Source organism: Porites lutea, chromosome 6 (assembly GCF_958299795.1).
Source record: "Porites lutea chromosome 6, jaPorLute2.1, whole genome shotgun sequence".
Taxonomy (NCBI): Eukaryota; Metazoa; Cnidaria; class Anthozoa; order Scleractinia; family Poritidae; genus Porites; species Porites lutea.
In genome coordinates, this window is record NC_133206.1 from 3,071,419 (window position 1) to 3,090,000 (window position 18,582).

At 39.4% G+C, this 18,582-nt stretch overlaps 4 protein-coding genes across 5 annotated transcripts in view; 2 read left to right on the forward strand and 2 right to left on the reverse strand.

Annotated features, from left to right (window-relative positions):
- Positions 1-18,582, forward strand: part of LOC140941153 (ADP-ribosylhydrolase ARH1-like) — a 245,793-nt gene that overhangs the window by 188,679 nt on the left and 38,532 nt on the right. The gene's annotated exons all lie outside the window — the stretch shown is intronic.
- On the reverse strand, positions 1,086-9,744 carry LOC140940671 (coiled-coil domain-containing protein 137-like). The gene is made up of 6 exons (XM_073389655.1): positions 9,624-9,744; positions 6,002-6,141; positions 5,360-5,489; positions 3,406-3,485; positions 3,161-3,240; positions 1,086-2,408 (listed from the first exon to the last, which is right to left on the reverse strand). Exons 1-6 carry the CDS (start codon positions 9,704-9,706, stop codon positions 2,178-2,180), a joined length of 744 nt encoding a protein of 247 aa, XP_073245756.1. The 5' UTR covers positions 9,707-9,744; the 3' UTR covers positions 1,086-2,177.
- Positions 9,868-14,869, forward strand: LOC140941325 (uncharacterized). The gene is made up of 3 exons (XM_073390307.1): positions 9,868-10,005; positions 12,476-12,524; positions 14,526-14,869. The coding sequence occupies exons 1-3, from the start codon at positions 9,949-9,951 to the stop codon at positions 14,780-14,782; spliced, it is 363 nt and encodes a 120-aa protein (XP_073246408.1). The 5' UTR covers positions 9,868-9,948; the 3' UTR covers positions 14,783-14,869.
- LOC140940901 (uncharacterized) overlaps positions 16,604-18,582 on the reverse strand; it is a 4,720-nt gene continuing 2,741 nt past the window's right edge. Inside the window, exon 2 of the mRNA XM_073389864.1 lies at positions 16,604-18,582. This exon is cut by the window's right edge and continues 1,214 nt beyond it. Within this exon, the coding sequence (XP_073245965.1) occupies positions 16,604-18,582 (1,979 nt within the window).

The following is an 18,582-nucleotide window of genomic DNA, read 5'->3' on the forward strand; positions in this document are numbered from 1 at the left end:
GTAAATATATTTAATACAGTCTAGCGATCTTTTTTCAGGGGAGCAAAGGAATTGAAGGAGGAGGGGTGGGGGCTCTGAAATTTTTTCGACTACCAAGGAGGGGGCTCCTAAAAAATTGAACCGCTAGCGAGGGGGGCTGCTAAAATTTCAAGCTTCGAGTTTCAATATCTTCATCCCCCCCCCCCCACCCTTGTCATATTAAATGAACTTTCCCTTATTCTGGGCGGCACCGGCCTTGTAAATGGAAACCTGCGTTTCTCTCAGATATAAACTAAGCCCTGAATACCAAAGAAGATATGATTTTTGCACCTGCTCCTGTCTTTGATGTTTAATGCAATCCAAACACGAACTTTTGCCCGTAATGATCAGTGGTCTTTACTCGAAAGTCCCGGTAACTTTTCGAGCCCGAAACCAAGTAATCAAATCAAAACCTGAAGAAAAAGAGCGTAGGTCCTAGCTGACAAACCGATCTATTTTGTTTGTTCAATGATAGTTTTATCATGTTATCCTCAAAACTATCGAAACTTTTATCTTGAATGTAAACAACAACAGCTTTCCGTGCGTTTAATTGTCGGGACTTTCGAGAAACCATGTCTCCTAAAGTTGTGAGGGGTAAGGGGTTTTTCCCCCGTTGGTGAACGAAACCGAAATACAAATCTCCACTTGGCTTTTGTTTTAGCATAGTAAGTGTTTGCATGTCATGTGCGTGAACTGTTTATGAGGCGCCCTCTCGCCGACTTAGCTCAAGAGCGTTTCCAAAAACCTCCGTTTTCATTTCTTGTATGCGAACACAAGGAAACGACCCATAGAAATAAATACCATTTCAAACGAGAACGGCATTGGTGCACGAGTGCAGTGTGGACGGGATCTAAACTACGGGACATTCCCCATGGGCGTACGCAGGGTTGCAATGCTTGGAATGAGAGCGAAGTTCGCCTTCCACTCTCCCCATCGGAACGGTGTTCTCTGTTTGCCAAGTAGCCTTTACAGAGCTTTGCGAGCCGATATAATCATTCCCCTTAACATTCCAGCACGTACTTCTGACAGCATTCAATAGACTTTTATTTCAAACTTTATTTTCGGCAACTTTATGTAGTGGTTGGGTTCTTCCGGGTTTTCCAAAGTTCTATGCTTCCGGTTAATTTACCACCGAAGGCGCTGTGTTGTTTTGTCTACTGTAATATATGACTCTCATAACGCAGAATGGTTTTGACTAGATTTTGCAGAAGTGTTCGCAGGTAGCTTTCTCTGATATTGTCGTTTTTCATTCAATCGTTGAGAGCGCGCTAAAAAAATGGAATGAAAACTGGACGCCAGTTGCGAGGCGAACCGCAGGGGGTAACAGCTGAAATTTTTCTCGCAAACTGCACGGTGCAGGTTTCATAACTTGCGTTCCATCAAATTCAGTCACGTACTCTTTGAATAACCAATATGAGCAAACACTATTTGGCGTAAGCATAACATGAAAGAATAACCGCAAACACGATGCCATGTGACCTGGCTTCAGCATTGGCTTCAGCTATTCTCAAGAAATAGAACAGAAACAGCAGTGATAAACATATTCATCTTACTCATTTTTATAAACTATACGTTTCGTATGAAAATGTATGTTGAGAGGCATACGAAACGTCAAGTAAGTTGAACATGTTTATCACTGCTGTTTGTGTTCTATTTCTTATCAAGCTACGATGGCCCAAGAAAAAAGTCTTTACGATTCAGCTATTCTCCCTGAGGAAAATAGGCACAAAAGCCTAAATTAACAACAATGCACTTCCTAACGCATTCAGCGTGACCCGTGGAAATACACGGCTTATCCACAGACCTTGCCCCTCAATTTAAAGAGTAGACCGAATGGTAATTCAGCCAATTCTAGGAAAGTTTAGGTCTCGGCACCCTCGCCACACCCTTCTCCCCGCAGCGATGGAGCATATTCTCTCCTGCTCTACCGACTCGCAAAGACTTGGACCGATTCTTCATATCTTGTGCATTCAGTTTTCTTTGGCTTTGAATGTGCGTGTTCCGGGTGAGAATATACAACAAATTCCCCCGCGCGTAGCCGGGTCTCTCATGCAACTGTCTCCCCTCTTAACTTTGGTGAAGTAAAACAGCCTTGTATTCAACGAAGCAGAATCTCTATCAACAGAAACCGCTCTTGGATTCTTCTCAGGCTCCTCTTTTCACAGTGATTCTTTCTTTCCTTGCAAACGTTGTTTTCGCATCAATCTGTACGCCATTATAGCACGTTCTCTTTCTTTGTCAGCTTTTTCACGCTCAACAGCCGACATATGCTTTCGTTTTTTAGTCTTCGGTGTGCCGGAGTCCTCAGTAGTGTCAGTTTGCTTATCATTTTCAGTCTTTTTGTCTGTGTCTTGTGAGATAAGAGAATGAAGAAGCAGCGGCTTTGTTCCCTGAAAAAGAATAATACGACAAAAGAGCGATAACTAATCGGTAACTAAGGTTGGAGTATTTAGTTTAATATTTTTTTGGAGAATTTAAGATGCTACTCGAATGTTTTAATGTATAAAAATGAGAGGGATGTTTAAAATTTTGGAAAATATTGGATGTGGGGGTTGTAAACGATTAAAATATCACGTGAATATCCCAATTCAGCATCTTTCCTCCCTACCCCCCCCCCCCAAAACAAAAAAACAAACAAACAAACAAAAACAAAAAAACCGAGACTGCCCCCTTAATATGCTGTACATGGTGGCTGACCGTTCTAACTTTCGAGTCTGTTTCTCTCTCTCTCTCAAGATAATATACTAAAGGGTGACCATTGCAGGGGTTGAATCCAGAAAATTCAGAAAGGAATGGCCAGGACAGTCTTGCCCGCTATATAGTTAATATTTATTTTCCTGAGAATTCTTTAAAAATAATTCAAAACTTTATGGGAAAAGGGGTGGCCAAGGTCCCCTGGGCCAACCTCTAAATCTGACCATGTATTTCCTGTGCTACTGATGATTATCCTACCAAACAGCTACATGTAAGCTTGTATGGATAAAAATAAATGTATGGATAAAATCGGTACAGGCAGTTTTGTCAAGTCAATGGAACGATTTCACAAAATCCAGAACCATCTGACAAGTGTCATCAAGACCATCTTCCTCAATTACACAAACGAAGTGTGAAGTAGTTGTGACTGTTGCAAATTGTGAAATACCTTGCTCATCTTGGACGCTTTTCTCGGCTTTGCTGTTAGGGATGGTGGCTCCATGGCTACTTCTCCAAACCTTACATTATCTGAAAAAGACAGTTAAAGCTAAACCCGCCATTTAATTGCTCACGTTATCTGAAAAATTCATAAATAAAGATTTAGAAATTCTTTTGGTCCATCAAAAAGTGTTATAACAAAGTTTCACTGATCACTGCACATTGTGTTTGTCAATAGATTAGACGGAGCATTACCTTTCACGAGGTTTAAGTCAGCATTTTCCTTGTATGGCTTTTTCTTTTCCTTCATTTTCTGCTTCCTTTCGATCAAGTGCCTAAGACCAACATAAGGCAGAGAAATACTACATGATTACGTACTGTATACTGACATGATAGAGAGTACAAGATTCAACCTGTAAGCAACTGACACTGTCTTGCCCTATGTATATTTTTTGATGAATTCGTAAATGTCGCCTTGTGTGTAGCCTCAGGGGGGAGGGCAGGCACTCCCTTATTTGGCTGGAATGGGTATGTGCCACTGAACAGGGTATGGTTTTGAGGTTCTTCCACGGTCTTGAGGGTATGCAATTTACAGTCCCTATTTAGTGCCTTTAACAGCCGGGTGTCTATCTCAAATGAAAGCCTTGAACGAAACTGTACGGTCATGCAATACTTGCGCAGGGTGTTAGCAGTGGGTTGTCTTCATTTCTATGGTGCTACATTTTTAAAAAAATGTAGTAATATTATTATTCAATGCTGTTAAGAAAAAAAAACACAAACAAAAACACTTCTGTACAATTCTTCTGCACAATTCTGTATGCAAAATGAAATAAATCACCCTGGCCTTATATTAAGAGGTCTCTTGTCTTAAACAGGGCAGCAAAACAGGAGGTTTTTGTCTTACACAGGGTCACATGGTTATAAAGCCCTGGCAGCATACCCCTACCCAAATTTTCCGTAAGCACCATCCCTCACCCCTGGGTTTTTAGCTTTCACTTGAACAGAAGCAACATGCATGGCCACCTTGCACAGCATAGTTATCAAGACCACATGAAACTCATGAGTGTTTCATGGTAGCTTTAATTTATTTAAACATTAATGTCATGTTGGGTTTAATAAAAGCAATGTTAAGAAATGATAAATAAAGATTACAAGCCTGAGAAATCTGCTGACATTTTGCAATGCCATCAATGGTTTCGTGGCGAAATGACCTCCGAAACAGTATGGAATTTCTGCTTGTTTCTCAGACGTCACTTCATGGGGAAACCAACAGTATTGTTGCAAAATGTTGGCTGTTCTGTCAGGCTAACGACTGACCAATGTGTGGTATATCAGGGAATTCCGTCAGGGAATCAAATCTTTTGTTGTTACATGGATGTCTTGTGACAAGGTGAGTATATCCTCCTTTGACTCTTTCCATCGCTCATGTTGTAAGAAGTGTCCATTTAGGAAGGGAATGACATTTAGGCAATGATGAAGTCACTCATGCATGTATGCTTCCCACAACTGAACAAAAGTTACAACAGTACAGTGGAAGCTCGCTTAACGGCCACTCTCAAACTGGACAGTGCCTAGCTCTACTTACAGCTGCCTTCACAAAACTGTTTAAACTCCCGTACAAACTCTGTATTTTTACATTTGCGCAAGGGGAAAATTCCTGTAGACAGCCGCAGACACTTTCAGGGTTAACAAGTTAAATTTCAGCTTAGTTTTTCAGCTCCCATAATAAGCAGACACCTGAAATGAAATCTCATTCACCTCTGAATAATTTTCAGTGTTTTTTTCTCCATACATGTCCGAGTACACTACAAAACACGTCTTGAATTTTATACTTGTGACTGAATTACAACATTGTCAGAACAAGAAATAATTATGTTAGCCAGACACGAACAAACACTTGTTTTTTTTGCATTTCTAATGTTTATTTGTAGTTGGGCAAGATCCCGTAAGCACAAGACCATTTAACCCTTACATCTGTAGTGGCTACTTATGAGAACCACTCTCGTAAGTGCCAGCTCCAGTAATGGACAGCCTTTTCGCGTCCCGAGGTTGTCTGTTCATGAGAACTTCCACTGAATCTCAAAGGACAGCCCTCATGCATGTCCTTGAATTCTTTCAGCTAAGGAAGAGTTATTCACACTGCAATTTGCTGGGTTCAGATCAACTGAGGGACACAAGCTACATTTTTCTAGTTTGTATATGATTTTACCTTTTTCTTGCCTCTCTCAGTTTTCTGGATGCCTTTAAAGAGAGAGCAACCTCATTAGCAGCTTCATGATCTATCCTGTCGAAGTATTGTTTCTTGCTCTCCCCAGCAATCCTCTGAAACTTTGGTGTTACTACAAAGTAACAGCCATAAAACAAGGCCATGAGAAGTTGTACAGCACAATAAATCATTAACATAATATTAATGAAAATACTCAGTTGTTGGAGACAGCATAATTCCAGGATGTGAGATTATCAAATTTCTTCTCTGTGATTATCAAATCAGAAAAAATAAGGCCGTCATCACTGAAAGCCCACTGTGTCTTTTGGCAAACATTTTCCACAGTAATATGGAGAAGTTTAAAGTGAAAGGCTCTACAGTAGCTGTGTCTAAATGTACACTTCAGGAATTATATCATAAGCATGTACCAATAAGAAAATGTGATAAATGCAGAGAAGATCATCACAGTTAAATACACATCTTGTGATGTGGAGAAAAAAAAGCCTGAAAAAAACCAGGCTTGCCAGTATTCGAACCCTGACCTCTGTGATACCAGTGCAGTGCTCTAACCAATAATGAGCTAGCAAGCCAACTGGGAGCTTTACCTTTTCTGGCTATATTACAACCATATGATAATAAAATTACCACGTTTCTTTGTCTTTGCATCCTTTTTTCTCATTGTGGCTGTTGGCTTCTTTAATGCCATCTGTCTTCTAATCAAATCTTTTGCAGCTCTGGGCATTTTCTGATCAGTGAGTCTCTCACCCTTCAATGGTGTTTTGTTACTGTAACAAAAATTTTATTTTAGAATGAACTCAACCAATTTCCCTCAAGAATAGTTCAATTCATTACCCAGAACCACGATATAGTGAAGGGCCAAGGGACTGGAAAAACATGTTTGCTTTTACAAGGTTTTGCTATAACGATGTTTTGCCATATCAAGGTTCTTTTCCATACATTTTACTATTAATGGAATGAAGAATTCCCAGTTAATACTAATAGCGAAACCCGTGCAGCATAACCCCATACCTAATAGAAAATGGAGACCTATCAATGCCAGAAAATGATCTCATACGCCCTCCCATCCACCGATATACTCTCTAAAGGGGTGGATTAAGAAAACTCAGTAGCGTAAGGAAAGGAGTCCCAGACACTGATATTGCGTTTTGTTTTGGTGCAAAATTAACCATTTCAGAGACAACCAAACCAACCGAGTTGCTCGAGTAAAAATCTAGATTGTGTAGTTCCAGAAAATATCCAGACCCCCACCACGGAGGGAATTTCACTTAGGACCCCCCCCCCCACCTCCCTGGATTTTCCATTTTTGCAGAGAACTGATGACCCACCCACCCCTTCGGAATTTCCACAAGTGTGACAAAGACCCCCCAACCCCTCTGGAAAAGTTCATTTTCACGAAGAAAGACTATTAAAGTAGAAGAATGAGGCAACTTATGGTTAGTACCCAACGGTTTCCATTAGAAGCTTGTATGCTTCTGTTTCCATTTATTTGAGTGATCTCGCAACATTAAAACACACTACACCACCACAAAGTAACCTGATCTGTATTTTTGCTCATCTCTTACTTTAAATGAAAATAAGTCGGTTATATTTGTGAATTTACCTTAATCAGGGCAAGCTTAGATTTGTTATTCGTCTCATGGGCGTAATGTTGATAGAATTAACGCCATTTCGTGCGGGAATGCAGAACAGGTCAAACTTACGACCACAAAATTAATGCAAAACAAAGAGGAGAATAAAAACTCTGAATTCTGAAATGATAACAATGAATACCCCCTGCATCTTGAAGGTACTTGAAGGGAAACCTAGTTCAATTTACAGTTTTTCGATCGACTGATGCGACGTGATGCGCGATGGCCGTACAAATGTTTGCTGAAATCGACACCATTTCGGCGAGAATTCGATCAAGAACATGCCACACGTTCAACCACAAAATTAATGGAAAATGAAAAGGAGAATAAAAACTCTTAATTCTAAAATGGTTACAATGTATAGCTTGTGCTTCGTGAGGCAAAATTGCCACTCTTCTGATCTATCGATCGACTGACGCAACGTTTTGTGTTGCGTGATGTGTTGCACGCGTTGATGTTTTGGGGAAGACTGGTGACGAGTAATGGCGGCTGAATATACGAGCATGCGATAAAACGAGTTGTAGTCGGTCTAATTCCTTTGAAGTGACATCCAAAACGCTTTTGGAGGAAAGGAAACCTGGTTAAGATTAAAAGGAACAATCTTAAGTGATATATTTCAAGTTATTTATGTCCTAAAAATGATCTACCAGGTCGGTAAGAAGCAATGTTCGAAATCAGGTCGAAAACAAAATGATATTGCCCCCCTGGAAAGTGATTTTATGGTCCAACCCCTCTCCCTTCTGGAATTTCCTGGGCCTCTGACCCCCCCACCCCCCTGGAATTTCCAATTCCCTCCGTGGTGGGGGTCTGGATATTTTCCGGAACCACACATTGAAGTTTCTTCTGTTTGACTTATGACAAAATTTTCGGAAACAAATTTCTAAGGCTTTTGCTTTTTGCTTGGTGATCAGGCTTTTGGTCACACCTCAGAAACAACCTAGTCTCCCCCTGCCCCTGGTCAAAACTTTGACATGTGAATTGATGCATGAAAACTTATGCAGCATGTAGAAATTTGTTTGCTGACGGACTACCTGCGGACAACTGAGGTCTTTTTCTTTTCATTTCAGTTATGAAATGAAAAAAGTTAGGAATTACATCCAAGGTGAGCCTGAGTAATTTTTACAGTTTTTGTCTTGTTCTACTAAGTCAAGCGTAAGCATAATTATTTCATGTAATGGGAGACAATGTGAGACAATGTGAATGGCCTTACGTTTAATGCATAGGTCTAGAAAATATCCATACCCCTCACCCCCACAAGGAGCACTTTACTTTAGACCCCCTCACTCTCCCCCCCCCGAATTTCCATTCCATTCCAGGGGGTGCTTGTCATACCCCCCACCCTCTGGAATTTCCGTAACTTTTCAACTTGATTGGGTACCCTCTGGAAAGAATATTTTTTATGTCAAAACTGTTGTTGCACTATACTATTATGCGAAAGATAAATTTTTCTGCGATAAAATGAGAAAAAGTCTTCTCATTGATGTTAATGTGGTGTCTAATAATCTCAAGAATATTCTTAGTAATTATTAATCAGTAGTGCAGGAGTGATTTTGGGTGATCACGGATGTTGTGCCACACCCTAAAGCACAGATCATCACGTCAGGCATCAAGACGGGCGATTTGCATAATGAGAGAGAATCATTATGGTGGATAATGGCGAATAGGATACGCAATGCCCTTTTCTGGACTCGCTTGATCTTGTTGCTAAGATAGACAGGTAGGCTGCTTGACCAGGTGACACAACAGTATTCCAGAACTGAGCGTATCAAAGCAAATTAGACATTGAGGAGGTTGCTACAGGGGATACCGGCCTGCTTCAGAACCCTAAGAATATAAAGACGCTTAGATGCCTTAGTAACCATTTTGTTGATGCTGCCGTTCCACATAACGTTACACAACATAAGTCTAAGAATATACTATGCATTTTAAAAACTCTTTTATCAACTGTTTACTTTTTAAATATGATTTCTAGATTTTGATAATTTCTTACTTTATACCTTCTTACACTTTTTACTAGATGTAAAATTTCTTAATTTAAACACACTCGTAACAAAAGATATGTATTTTTATCTTTTGACAAATTGAGACAATATTATATTATTATTATTTATTGTCATTATTATTTGGAGTGGGGAACAAGTTGTATTATGGCCAATGTGAATAGACCAATTTCAATATATTAAAATTCATCCTCGGCTCCGAGGCTAGGGGGAATAAAACAAAAGAAATGTATAATTCATTACTGCGCCTCGAGATGATTTCTTTTGTTTTATTTCCCCAAGCCTTGTAGCCAAGTATGAATTTTAAAGGCCTGTGAAACTAGTTAATTAACATACACATGACTAATTAGCTAGCATAGTATGACTACAGAATACACTGTTAAGCTTTATTTTGATTTGGGAAGCAGCACAAACACACCAGAACTAAAACATGTTTAAACGAGCAAATTCTCCTCGACAAGAAAATCTTCGCAGTGGTTAGCGATGATCATGCACTACCAATTAAGGCTTCATAACACTTGTTAGCCACAGTATTTAAGAATTTTATACACGCTTACAGACTGTTTATGTTATAACAAATTTACACAACACGTGACAGTGTTCGCACAGCAGACTTACCTGCTTGAGATGCCATCTTTCTTTGGTCCTTTATAAAATGGATCACATGCTTTGATCTTCTTATGCCTACTCCTGCGACCCATTAAAACAAGGAATTTGTAACTTTTACAATATAATACAGGCGAAATATACTCGTCAGATACAAGGAAAAATTTTCTGGTAAACTGTCAGCGGCTGTTCAATATGAACGAGTAGGCCCGGACACTAGGGTAAAATTAAAGATGGCGCAAATAACCGGCTATTCGACCGGCTAGGAGACCTTACAAATTTCACAAAAATAGAGAGTTGGTGCTTTGGGGAAATGTTGTCAGTAACTTTTGCATGAATGCTCCGAACTATCCACCGACTGTTAACGACCAAGAAACTCCCATCTTTGACCAATGTAAGTATAACATAGTCCTCTTGAATGCAATTATCTATGGCCTTTTTTTTATTTCACCAATCTGGATTCCTTGCCACAAAAATGGATTCTTTCAGAAGCTTTCATTGATCTTGGAACCTATATGTTTCAGTTCATTACATCTAGTTGAACCATTTAGGATATAACCTTTTGAGTCTTGACTAAATAAAAATTAAATTTATTAATTTTTGAATTAATTGCTCACATTAAAAAGTTTTGGGCCTTTTTTGGTCTATTCTCCCCCGATAAAAAAAATCTTGGACAATGCAAGAATAGGACAATTTATCTTGTTGTTGTATGCTAAATAACCTAGTCTTCGAGTAGAAGTGTGCAGACAGTCTGCATGAATGAGAGATTGTGTATTTATACAGCTGATTGAAATTATTAAATATTGAACCACTTGATTTACCTTTGTCCTTGGCATATTTGTACAAATTCTGAATCACTGTTTACTAAAGACATGGAAACAATTACCGTGTTTACTCAAATAAGTGACCCCCAATTAAGCACCATCCTCAAATAATACATGGTTCAATTTGACCTGTTAACATGCCTTCCCCCTCCAGGCATACATCTGGGGATTTGCCATTTTTTTCTTTTCTGGTGGTCTATTCCCCACTTCCGGTCATGCAGAAGATGATAATTCCCCACCCCCAAGCTCCTGATCAACCTCATATACATACATGCCAACTCTCCTGGATACAACACCAATCTCCCGGTCTCCCGTACGGGTCACCATATCTCCCAGATAAAATCATCTTTTTAGCTTTTCTGTGCCTTAGTTTGAAATGTAGCCCATTTTTTGCTCAAAACTTGAATTTTTCATATTCATAGTACGGTTTCTGGGGCATTTTTGCACCTATTTAGTCACTGACAAAGATTATTTCTGGCATCAAAATGATGATCATGAATTTTGACAGTATGTACTTCATGTAAGACTTCATATAATGTCCTAAGTCATTCCCATGTTTATCGTGGGGAAGCGGGGGGGGGGGGGGGGGGGGTAGTGAAAACGAGAGAGTCTCCAGATTTTAGATCTCTAGAGGTTGGCATCTCTATATAAACCTATGTTTTGGGGGGGTACACCTGTTTGAGAGCTATAGTGATTTCCATTCAACAGCAAAACCAGACGTTTTAAGAACTTTTATAACGTTTTCTTGAGTTTTGTGAAAGGAGGATATACGTGTATGTAGTTAAAACATGAACTGAATACATTTGAAAACAAAATGGAGGAAACTACTTGATAGAACACTTCATAAGAACACTGGACTGAATCTTTGTTTATTTATATATATTAGAAGCCTTGTATCCGTTTTCATATACAGTCTATTTAAGTTGTCTTATTATTAAACTAGGCTGAAGAAATATTTTTTGTTTCTTTTGCGAACAAAAACAATTCGAGTACAATTCAAGAGTAGCAATTCAAGCCTGCCATTTCTTCTCTCTTCTCACTGTTTGGGATGCTTTGCCAGGAGAGGCATCTGCATCTCAGCTTCAGAAAAAAAAAATGTTTTTATTCCTCTCCAACCACTATTCAGTATTTTCTCTTGAAAATACGTGGTCTTGAGTTCTGCAGCTTCGTAAAAACCGCGCAAGAAATTACACATAATTTGCAAGATAAAAGAAAGTTATTTTTGATTTGCCCCACCCTCATACCCCTGGGACAGGACTTCTTCAAACAATTCCCCACCCCCGCGCCCAAAGGGCTGAACCTGTCTTGGGAGTTGCCGGGGGGAGGAGGTGGTAACAGGTCAAGTTGAACCATGCATAGGCCCTGCATTTGGGACAAAACATTTAACCCCCCCCCCCCCCCCCCCCCATAAGTGTAGAGAAATCATTCATGAAGACTTTTGGCCAACTGTGGCCAACAGTCAGTTGGTTGACAATCAGCTGACAGGTCATTTGGTAAGCTACCCTTCAGTTCTAGTGGTGCTTGAATAATGGGGGAAAAGATTTAGATATTGGTTTATATTCAGGCATATCACGAAGCACATAAGAAATTTGGAAAGCTTTTTTGAGAAGAATAAAGGCCTGCATAAAGCATGATTGACTAAATTTGGCTTCACATTGCATGCAACACAGTATTTGTCTTTTAACTGCCACACATAAAGTGGGGAACCTCCTAGTCAGTGATTAACTTTGATTGTTGCAATTGTTAATTTGGTTAATTGAAATTTGCTGTCATGCCATTGCCTCCAATGTTGCAGATGGTCGGCATGATGTCATTTCAAATTCGACACCTTTTGATAGATATGAAACACAAAGCAAATTGCAAGGAGAATCCAGAAGTGAGGTTCACCTTTCCACTGGGTTCCCCTTCAAATAAACTTACAATATCAATATTAACACTGATAGCTTCATCATCTTTGAGGCCCTTTAGGGTTACTTTCCCACTGTAAATATTGCTTTAATAAAACTACCTTTTAAACATTTGGTTTTTATTCATTGACAGGGCATTCACTTTATATCTGTTTCTTCACACAAAAGAACCACCGAAGAAAGTAAGCTATTTATAGTCTATTTCCCTATCAATCATAACTATAACAAAATTGTCAAATCTAATTGGCTATCAACTGTCCTCAGGGTTTGCAAATTTTATTGATGAGTGGAGTCAGTGTGACTTCTGCTTCACAAATTTTGGAGTCGTATTGGAATATTTGGAGTTAAGTATCACAATGAAAAAAGCCATTTTCAGACTTTCCAGCACGTGGTCCTGGCATGTATACAGTATCGTGAGGGATACACGAAGTAGCTGTGGCGGTCCACTGACCTGGAAAGCTCAAATCCATGATAGCGGTCATCGAGTAAACTCTTCCTCTTTTGTCGTGCAGTATAATTCTTTAATTTCGATGATTTCGTATTTGCGAACCCTGTGTCCTGATTTCAGCACTCGTAGGACAGTGCACATCATGCCTAAGTAATATTGGACAGTACGTGCTATCACATGCGTTCTTCAATGGCTTTTTTTCACTGCCAGCAAAAAAAAAGAAAAAACTCAGAGAATTTCTTACATTTTCATTGAAAAAAGCCTAAAATATCACAAATTTTGTTATAGTCATGATTAATTGGTAATAGAACTTCATGTCATCCAATTCAGTCTGTAATTATACTCGTGATTAAACAAATCGGACTCTTATCTCATTTTGTTGATCACTTAATGTATGATTACAGACCAAATTGGACTCCACTCAGTGCTATTACCATCATTAAGAATACTATTATGCTGATATTGTTCGTATCACTGAACCTGATCAGGCCTGTGATGTTAAAATATACTTTGTGCTACTATCCATTTTTACACTTTTCTTGCACCTGATGGTGAAACTCAGGAAACCATGAATCAGAAATATTTCTGAAATTAGCTGGTTCCAGGTGGAGTGTAGGTACAAAATAAAAAACAAGCAAGAAAACAAGTGTGCGGAGACTGGAAACAATGACAAAAGTTTCCTTGCCTAACCTTTACCTTTTTTCTCAGTCTTTGCTGTGTTTTCGCCTGCCTGCAGGTGAAACTAAACTCTGGTTCACTAACCAGAGTTAAGTTTCGTCTGCGTGCAGGCTACTGTTTTTTAGTTCACACTATTTTTGGCCTGCACTCCATGTTTATCTAATTGCCTGGAACAGGCTTTTCTGGAATGTTTGGAAAAGCTAATCCAGGCAAGAGAAAACTATACCCTCACAAATATGGTAAATTATGTGAGTTTTATGGCTTTCTTCCATTCAGTCCTGATCTTTTTTGTGATTTTGTTTACAACATAATAAGCATTCACGAAAGTTTTCAGGTTTACATGGTTTTGTGAGTTTGACCATAAGGCTACCATTATTAATTTTGTTACAAAGAAATTTAATGTGCTTTTTGTGACTGTTCAGCATTCCCAAAATTAATTTCTATAGTACATTGTTTACTCCAGTCAAATGTTTGCAAATCTTTGTTATTGCAAAAATTGTACATAAATTGCCATCAGATAGACCGGAGTCCATTAGAGGTTGTACCAAAAGACATTTTGACCTTACATTGTATATATTGTAATAAACATCAGGTAATATTAATGTAAATTAACATCACTATCCATGTACGTAGTAAAAAGAAAAATATAGGGGTACATCGTTCACCATTAATTAAGTAGGATTAAATTACCACACTAGACTTAGGCCTGTTTCGAACGTCGTGCTACCACCATGCTAAGCTTGCTCGACTGTATTTTCAGACGTCGAATTTAATTCAGTCAAATAGAACGGCTGTTGCCGAAAACAAAATACAATAATAAAAAAACGGTTCAGCAAACTATTAAATGTATTCTAATGCATTTGTAATTTATGAATTGAGTTCGGCACAGCGGTAGTACGACGTTTGAAACCAAGTCGAGCTATTGCCGTGTAGCACGACTTGGTTTCAAACGTCGTGCTACTGCCATGCTAAAGTCGAATTTAATTTGATCAATTGAGTTTGGCACGGCAGTAGCACGACGTTTGAAACGGGCCTTATACATGTTTACATTACATAGGTACAACAGACCCAGGAGGTCCATTGCCAGAAAAAATCCTCAGTGATGTCGATACTGAGAAGAAGCCACCAGTAACACCACCCCCTCCCCCTCTGGATTTGTGTTGCATGAGTGGATGTCAAAACTGTGTCATGATACAACATGCAGAAGAGCTCTTAAAACTTTATAGTGATGACAGAGCTGCTAGAGCTGCCATTGAGGAAATTCCAGATGAAAATTTGAAGGCATTTCTCAGAATAGAACTGAACCTCAAGTGATATATCTCAAAGAAGCTTCTCTGTCCTTCAAAGTATACCATGTTGTGAAAAGTACAAATATATGAAATAAAAGAAATCTTTCAGAAGTTAAGGGATAAATAACAATTTCTTTTTCTTTTTTTCTCCCAAAGCTTTCAGGGGCCAAGTTTTTAATTTTAATATATAAAATTGTCTTTGGATTTTACTTGCTAAAAAGAGAACTAGGTCACATTGATTTATTAGAGATACTCTTATTTAGCAATTATTGAATTGGATGAGGCTGAGTGTGATACGAAGAATTATTGGCCTAGGTGGATAGCACCCTCCTAGATCCGCATAATTTTTTGTTTCATAGAAAAGTCCGATCAAATTTGTTTTTTTCTGTTAAAACTATGCTTATATTTTCCACACTTAAGAAAATGCTTTCTTCGATTGATGTATAGTTCCTGTCTTCATAACATTTGCCTGTTCCTATGGCAAATTCAGGATATGAGGGGATGTTTAGTCCAGCAGATATTCTTCAAACAGTCTTTGTCGTCTGTCGAAGGGTATTTTTGCTGTGTTTGCTATGTTGTAGGGAGTATTATAGCTTTGGCCATTTCTTCTTCGGAGAAAGTGTGTGAAATTTCCAGCCATGTTTTCCAAGTCTACCTAAACAGTTGAGCTAACCTGCCTTCTATTGTCCCTTTTTCTGAAAAATTATCTGTGAAAGTGACTAATCTTTGAGGTTTTTCGTCACTTGGTTAACAGTTGCTGGTTATGAAGAATAAGCGGGGAGATTTAAGCCAATCGGAAATGGAGAAATTTTTTGAATAAATAATAATATATAGATTTAGCCAGGACTAAAAGCAAAGCCCTCGATTTTTATATTTATAGTTTGTTCAAACAAAATATAAAATGATGTTGTGCTAAGCGGCAAAGGCAACGAGAACGGTTAAAAAACAACAATAGGTCTATTTAGCAAAAAACAACAGCTTTGCAAGTGCAGCACACTTTTTTGTACATTTCTTTGCTGCTGTTTTGCACGACCACAACGTGAAACTTCCTAGAACTTTACACGTTTTGTGGAGGAAATGTCGTACCTGTTAATAAAATCTTGTTCACTTTTTTTCACTGTCGCTCATTTTCACCTTGGTGGCCGCTAGGAAAAATCACCACCGCTACAAAATTTTCATGTTGTTCTTCCAGCAAATGACTCCTTATCTCCCTCTGTAGCTCTCTGTAGCTCTTTTTCTCTTTGAGCTTCGCTGGCCTGTCGCCTACTTTCTCTTTTTCTCTGTCTATCTCTTTCTCTATAATATTCCAAATTTGTGGACATGACAATTGATCTAAGCATAATAATTTAGTCAACAAGGATACAGGAACAAATTCCGCTTTCCGTTTTCGTCTTTAGTGATTCTTTAGTCGTCTCTGCTTCACAAGACGCGGATGGCTATGCGATTTCCCACCAAAATAACCTGGAGCTGCATTTGGGTTTGGTTGAGTTATTTTTTATATGCCTGTGGTGCGGACGGTCGGTCGGGAAGGCGGGCAAACGGTCACGTGATTACCAAAATTTCTCGGCTGGGTAGATTAACAAATTTTCCTACCCATGGTGCTCTGCTGCGTGCGCTTGGCGAGCGTGGAGCTCCGCTAAAACCGTATATAGTACTTCTATCAACATTATCAACATGGTGTGCCTGTCCGTTGGGACAGGAGAGGGGTGAAAAACGAGGGACTTGTGGAACTGGCACGTTAAATAAACAGACATGCTTTTGACATACGATTGAAAGCAGTAGCCCAAATATAGTGCAAAGATATTACACACATGTAGAGCAGAAATTTCAATCCTATTAAGAAATCTTATTTCAGCTTCAACCAGTCTGTGACAAGCTCAGCAAGCACGGCCAGCATCAGAAGAAGCAGAAAAGGGTCGCTGGAAGAATGCTTTACGCACCTTCCCCAGTGTAAGTTGTGCCAGATACTTGATATCCCCTTAAAAGCCGGGTAAAATGGAGCCCGAACTGTGGAGTGAGCATCCACAGTATGCCCATGACCTGGGTTATCTATGTTGACTTGTTGCTGTGAGATACGCTGAAGGCATTCTTGCGCCAACGCTTTCGGGTGATGATCACTTGGGTACGAACTGGAGTAGATCTCCAAAGCTTTGTTTAAAAATCTGGTTGCATCATCAAGTTCAAAGCAGTGCTTATGAACCAAGCCAAGGTTGAGAAAACTGTCGCCAACTTTACAATGCTGGCTTCCTAAACTTTTGATTCTAATGTCACACGCTCGGAAGTGAAATTCCTTGGCCTTCTCTAGTTCACCCTGTTCCATACACAGCTGACCGAGATTATCTAGTAAGTCGGCGGTCACCGGATGTTCTGAGGGCAACACTTTCTCTCTGATGCACAACGCTGCTTCAAAACAATGCATTGCTTCTTCAAATTGACCCATGCCCTTATGCATTATACCAAGGTTGTTGTAAGATTCAGAGATCAAAAAATGATTCGGAAAGTAAAGTTCCTTTCTCATCTCAATGGCCCGGTGGTGGTAGTGAAAGGCTTCATCTGTTAAGCCTAATTCGCTAAACTCAATTCCTAAATTACTCAAACTGTCAGCAACGCGGTTATGCATTTTGCCGAACATCCTCTCTTCTAACTCCAGTGATCTTTGATAAAAGTCTTTTGCACTTTGGTGGTCACCCAGTGTGCTGTAGACACATCCAAGGTTATTAAGGCAAGAAGCAACAGTGATGTGATCTGTACCAAAAATCCCTTGTCTGATTTCTAGGGATTTGTTGTAGTAATCTTTGGCCTCTTCAAAGTGACCATCACTGAAGGAAACGTTTCCAAGTTTGATCAGAGAATCCGCAATATCTGCAGTTGGCGCAAGTGGATTTAGGCTTTCAAACAGAGCCAGGGCGAGCTGATGGTGGTCTGTAGACTTCTCAAACTTGCCTTGCATGCAAAGCACATCACCTAGACAATTTAGAATGGTTGCCTTCACTTTACTTCTGTCTACATCATTACTTTCCCCTTCTTTAATGGTGATCTCGAGGGCGAGTTCAAAATACCTCTCTGCTGGAATTAGATAGTGGTGTACAAGGCATATGTGGCCAAAATTAAGTAGTGTGTTTATGACCTCTTTGCTTTGGTTGCTTGACACATCAAGAGGTGACCTCAAGTTACTGATAAACATTTTCAAATGAGGGGCAATCATTTTGGAGAAAAAGTGAAATTCAAGGTCTTGCTGGAGAGGAATGTGTTGTACAAGAGGAGATAATGTCTCGATGTACGTTTTGGTTAGAACTGTAAACTCCTCTATACTGAGCTTGTCAAGAATATGTCTTTTAAAGACATCATGGACAACCTTATGCACACCTATACGAGTTCCTGGAGCATCATCTGAAGTTAGCGGAATCAGCAATGAGCATTTGGCAATGTCAGCAGCCGTTATGTCCTCATCAAGAGCTGGGTCTTGTTTTGTAACAAAACTGACAATGATACCAAGGTCAATAGGTTCTGGTGCTCCTAAACCCAGAAAGTGGACCACATGTCTAAACACTTCATTTTGGGCTAATTTTTCCACTGCTATCGTTACAGCAGAAGTCATGGACAACGGGTACCCCCTGTTTGCCCTTTCATAAATCTTCTCAGTCAAATGTCTCTTTCCCATCTTCACTTTCTTCAGGTAATTCTTCCACGTGGAATTTCCCACTGTACTAATATGCAAGAGGTTACGAACGTAGATTGCTGCACAGGCAATGGCTAATGGCTGAAAATCTACTTCCTTAACAACAGAATGCTCCTCTTCCTCATTCTCACTAGAAAAACCACAGA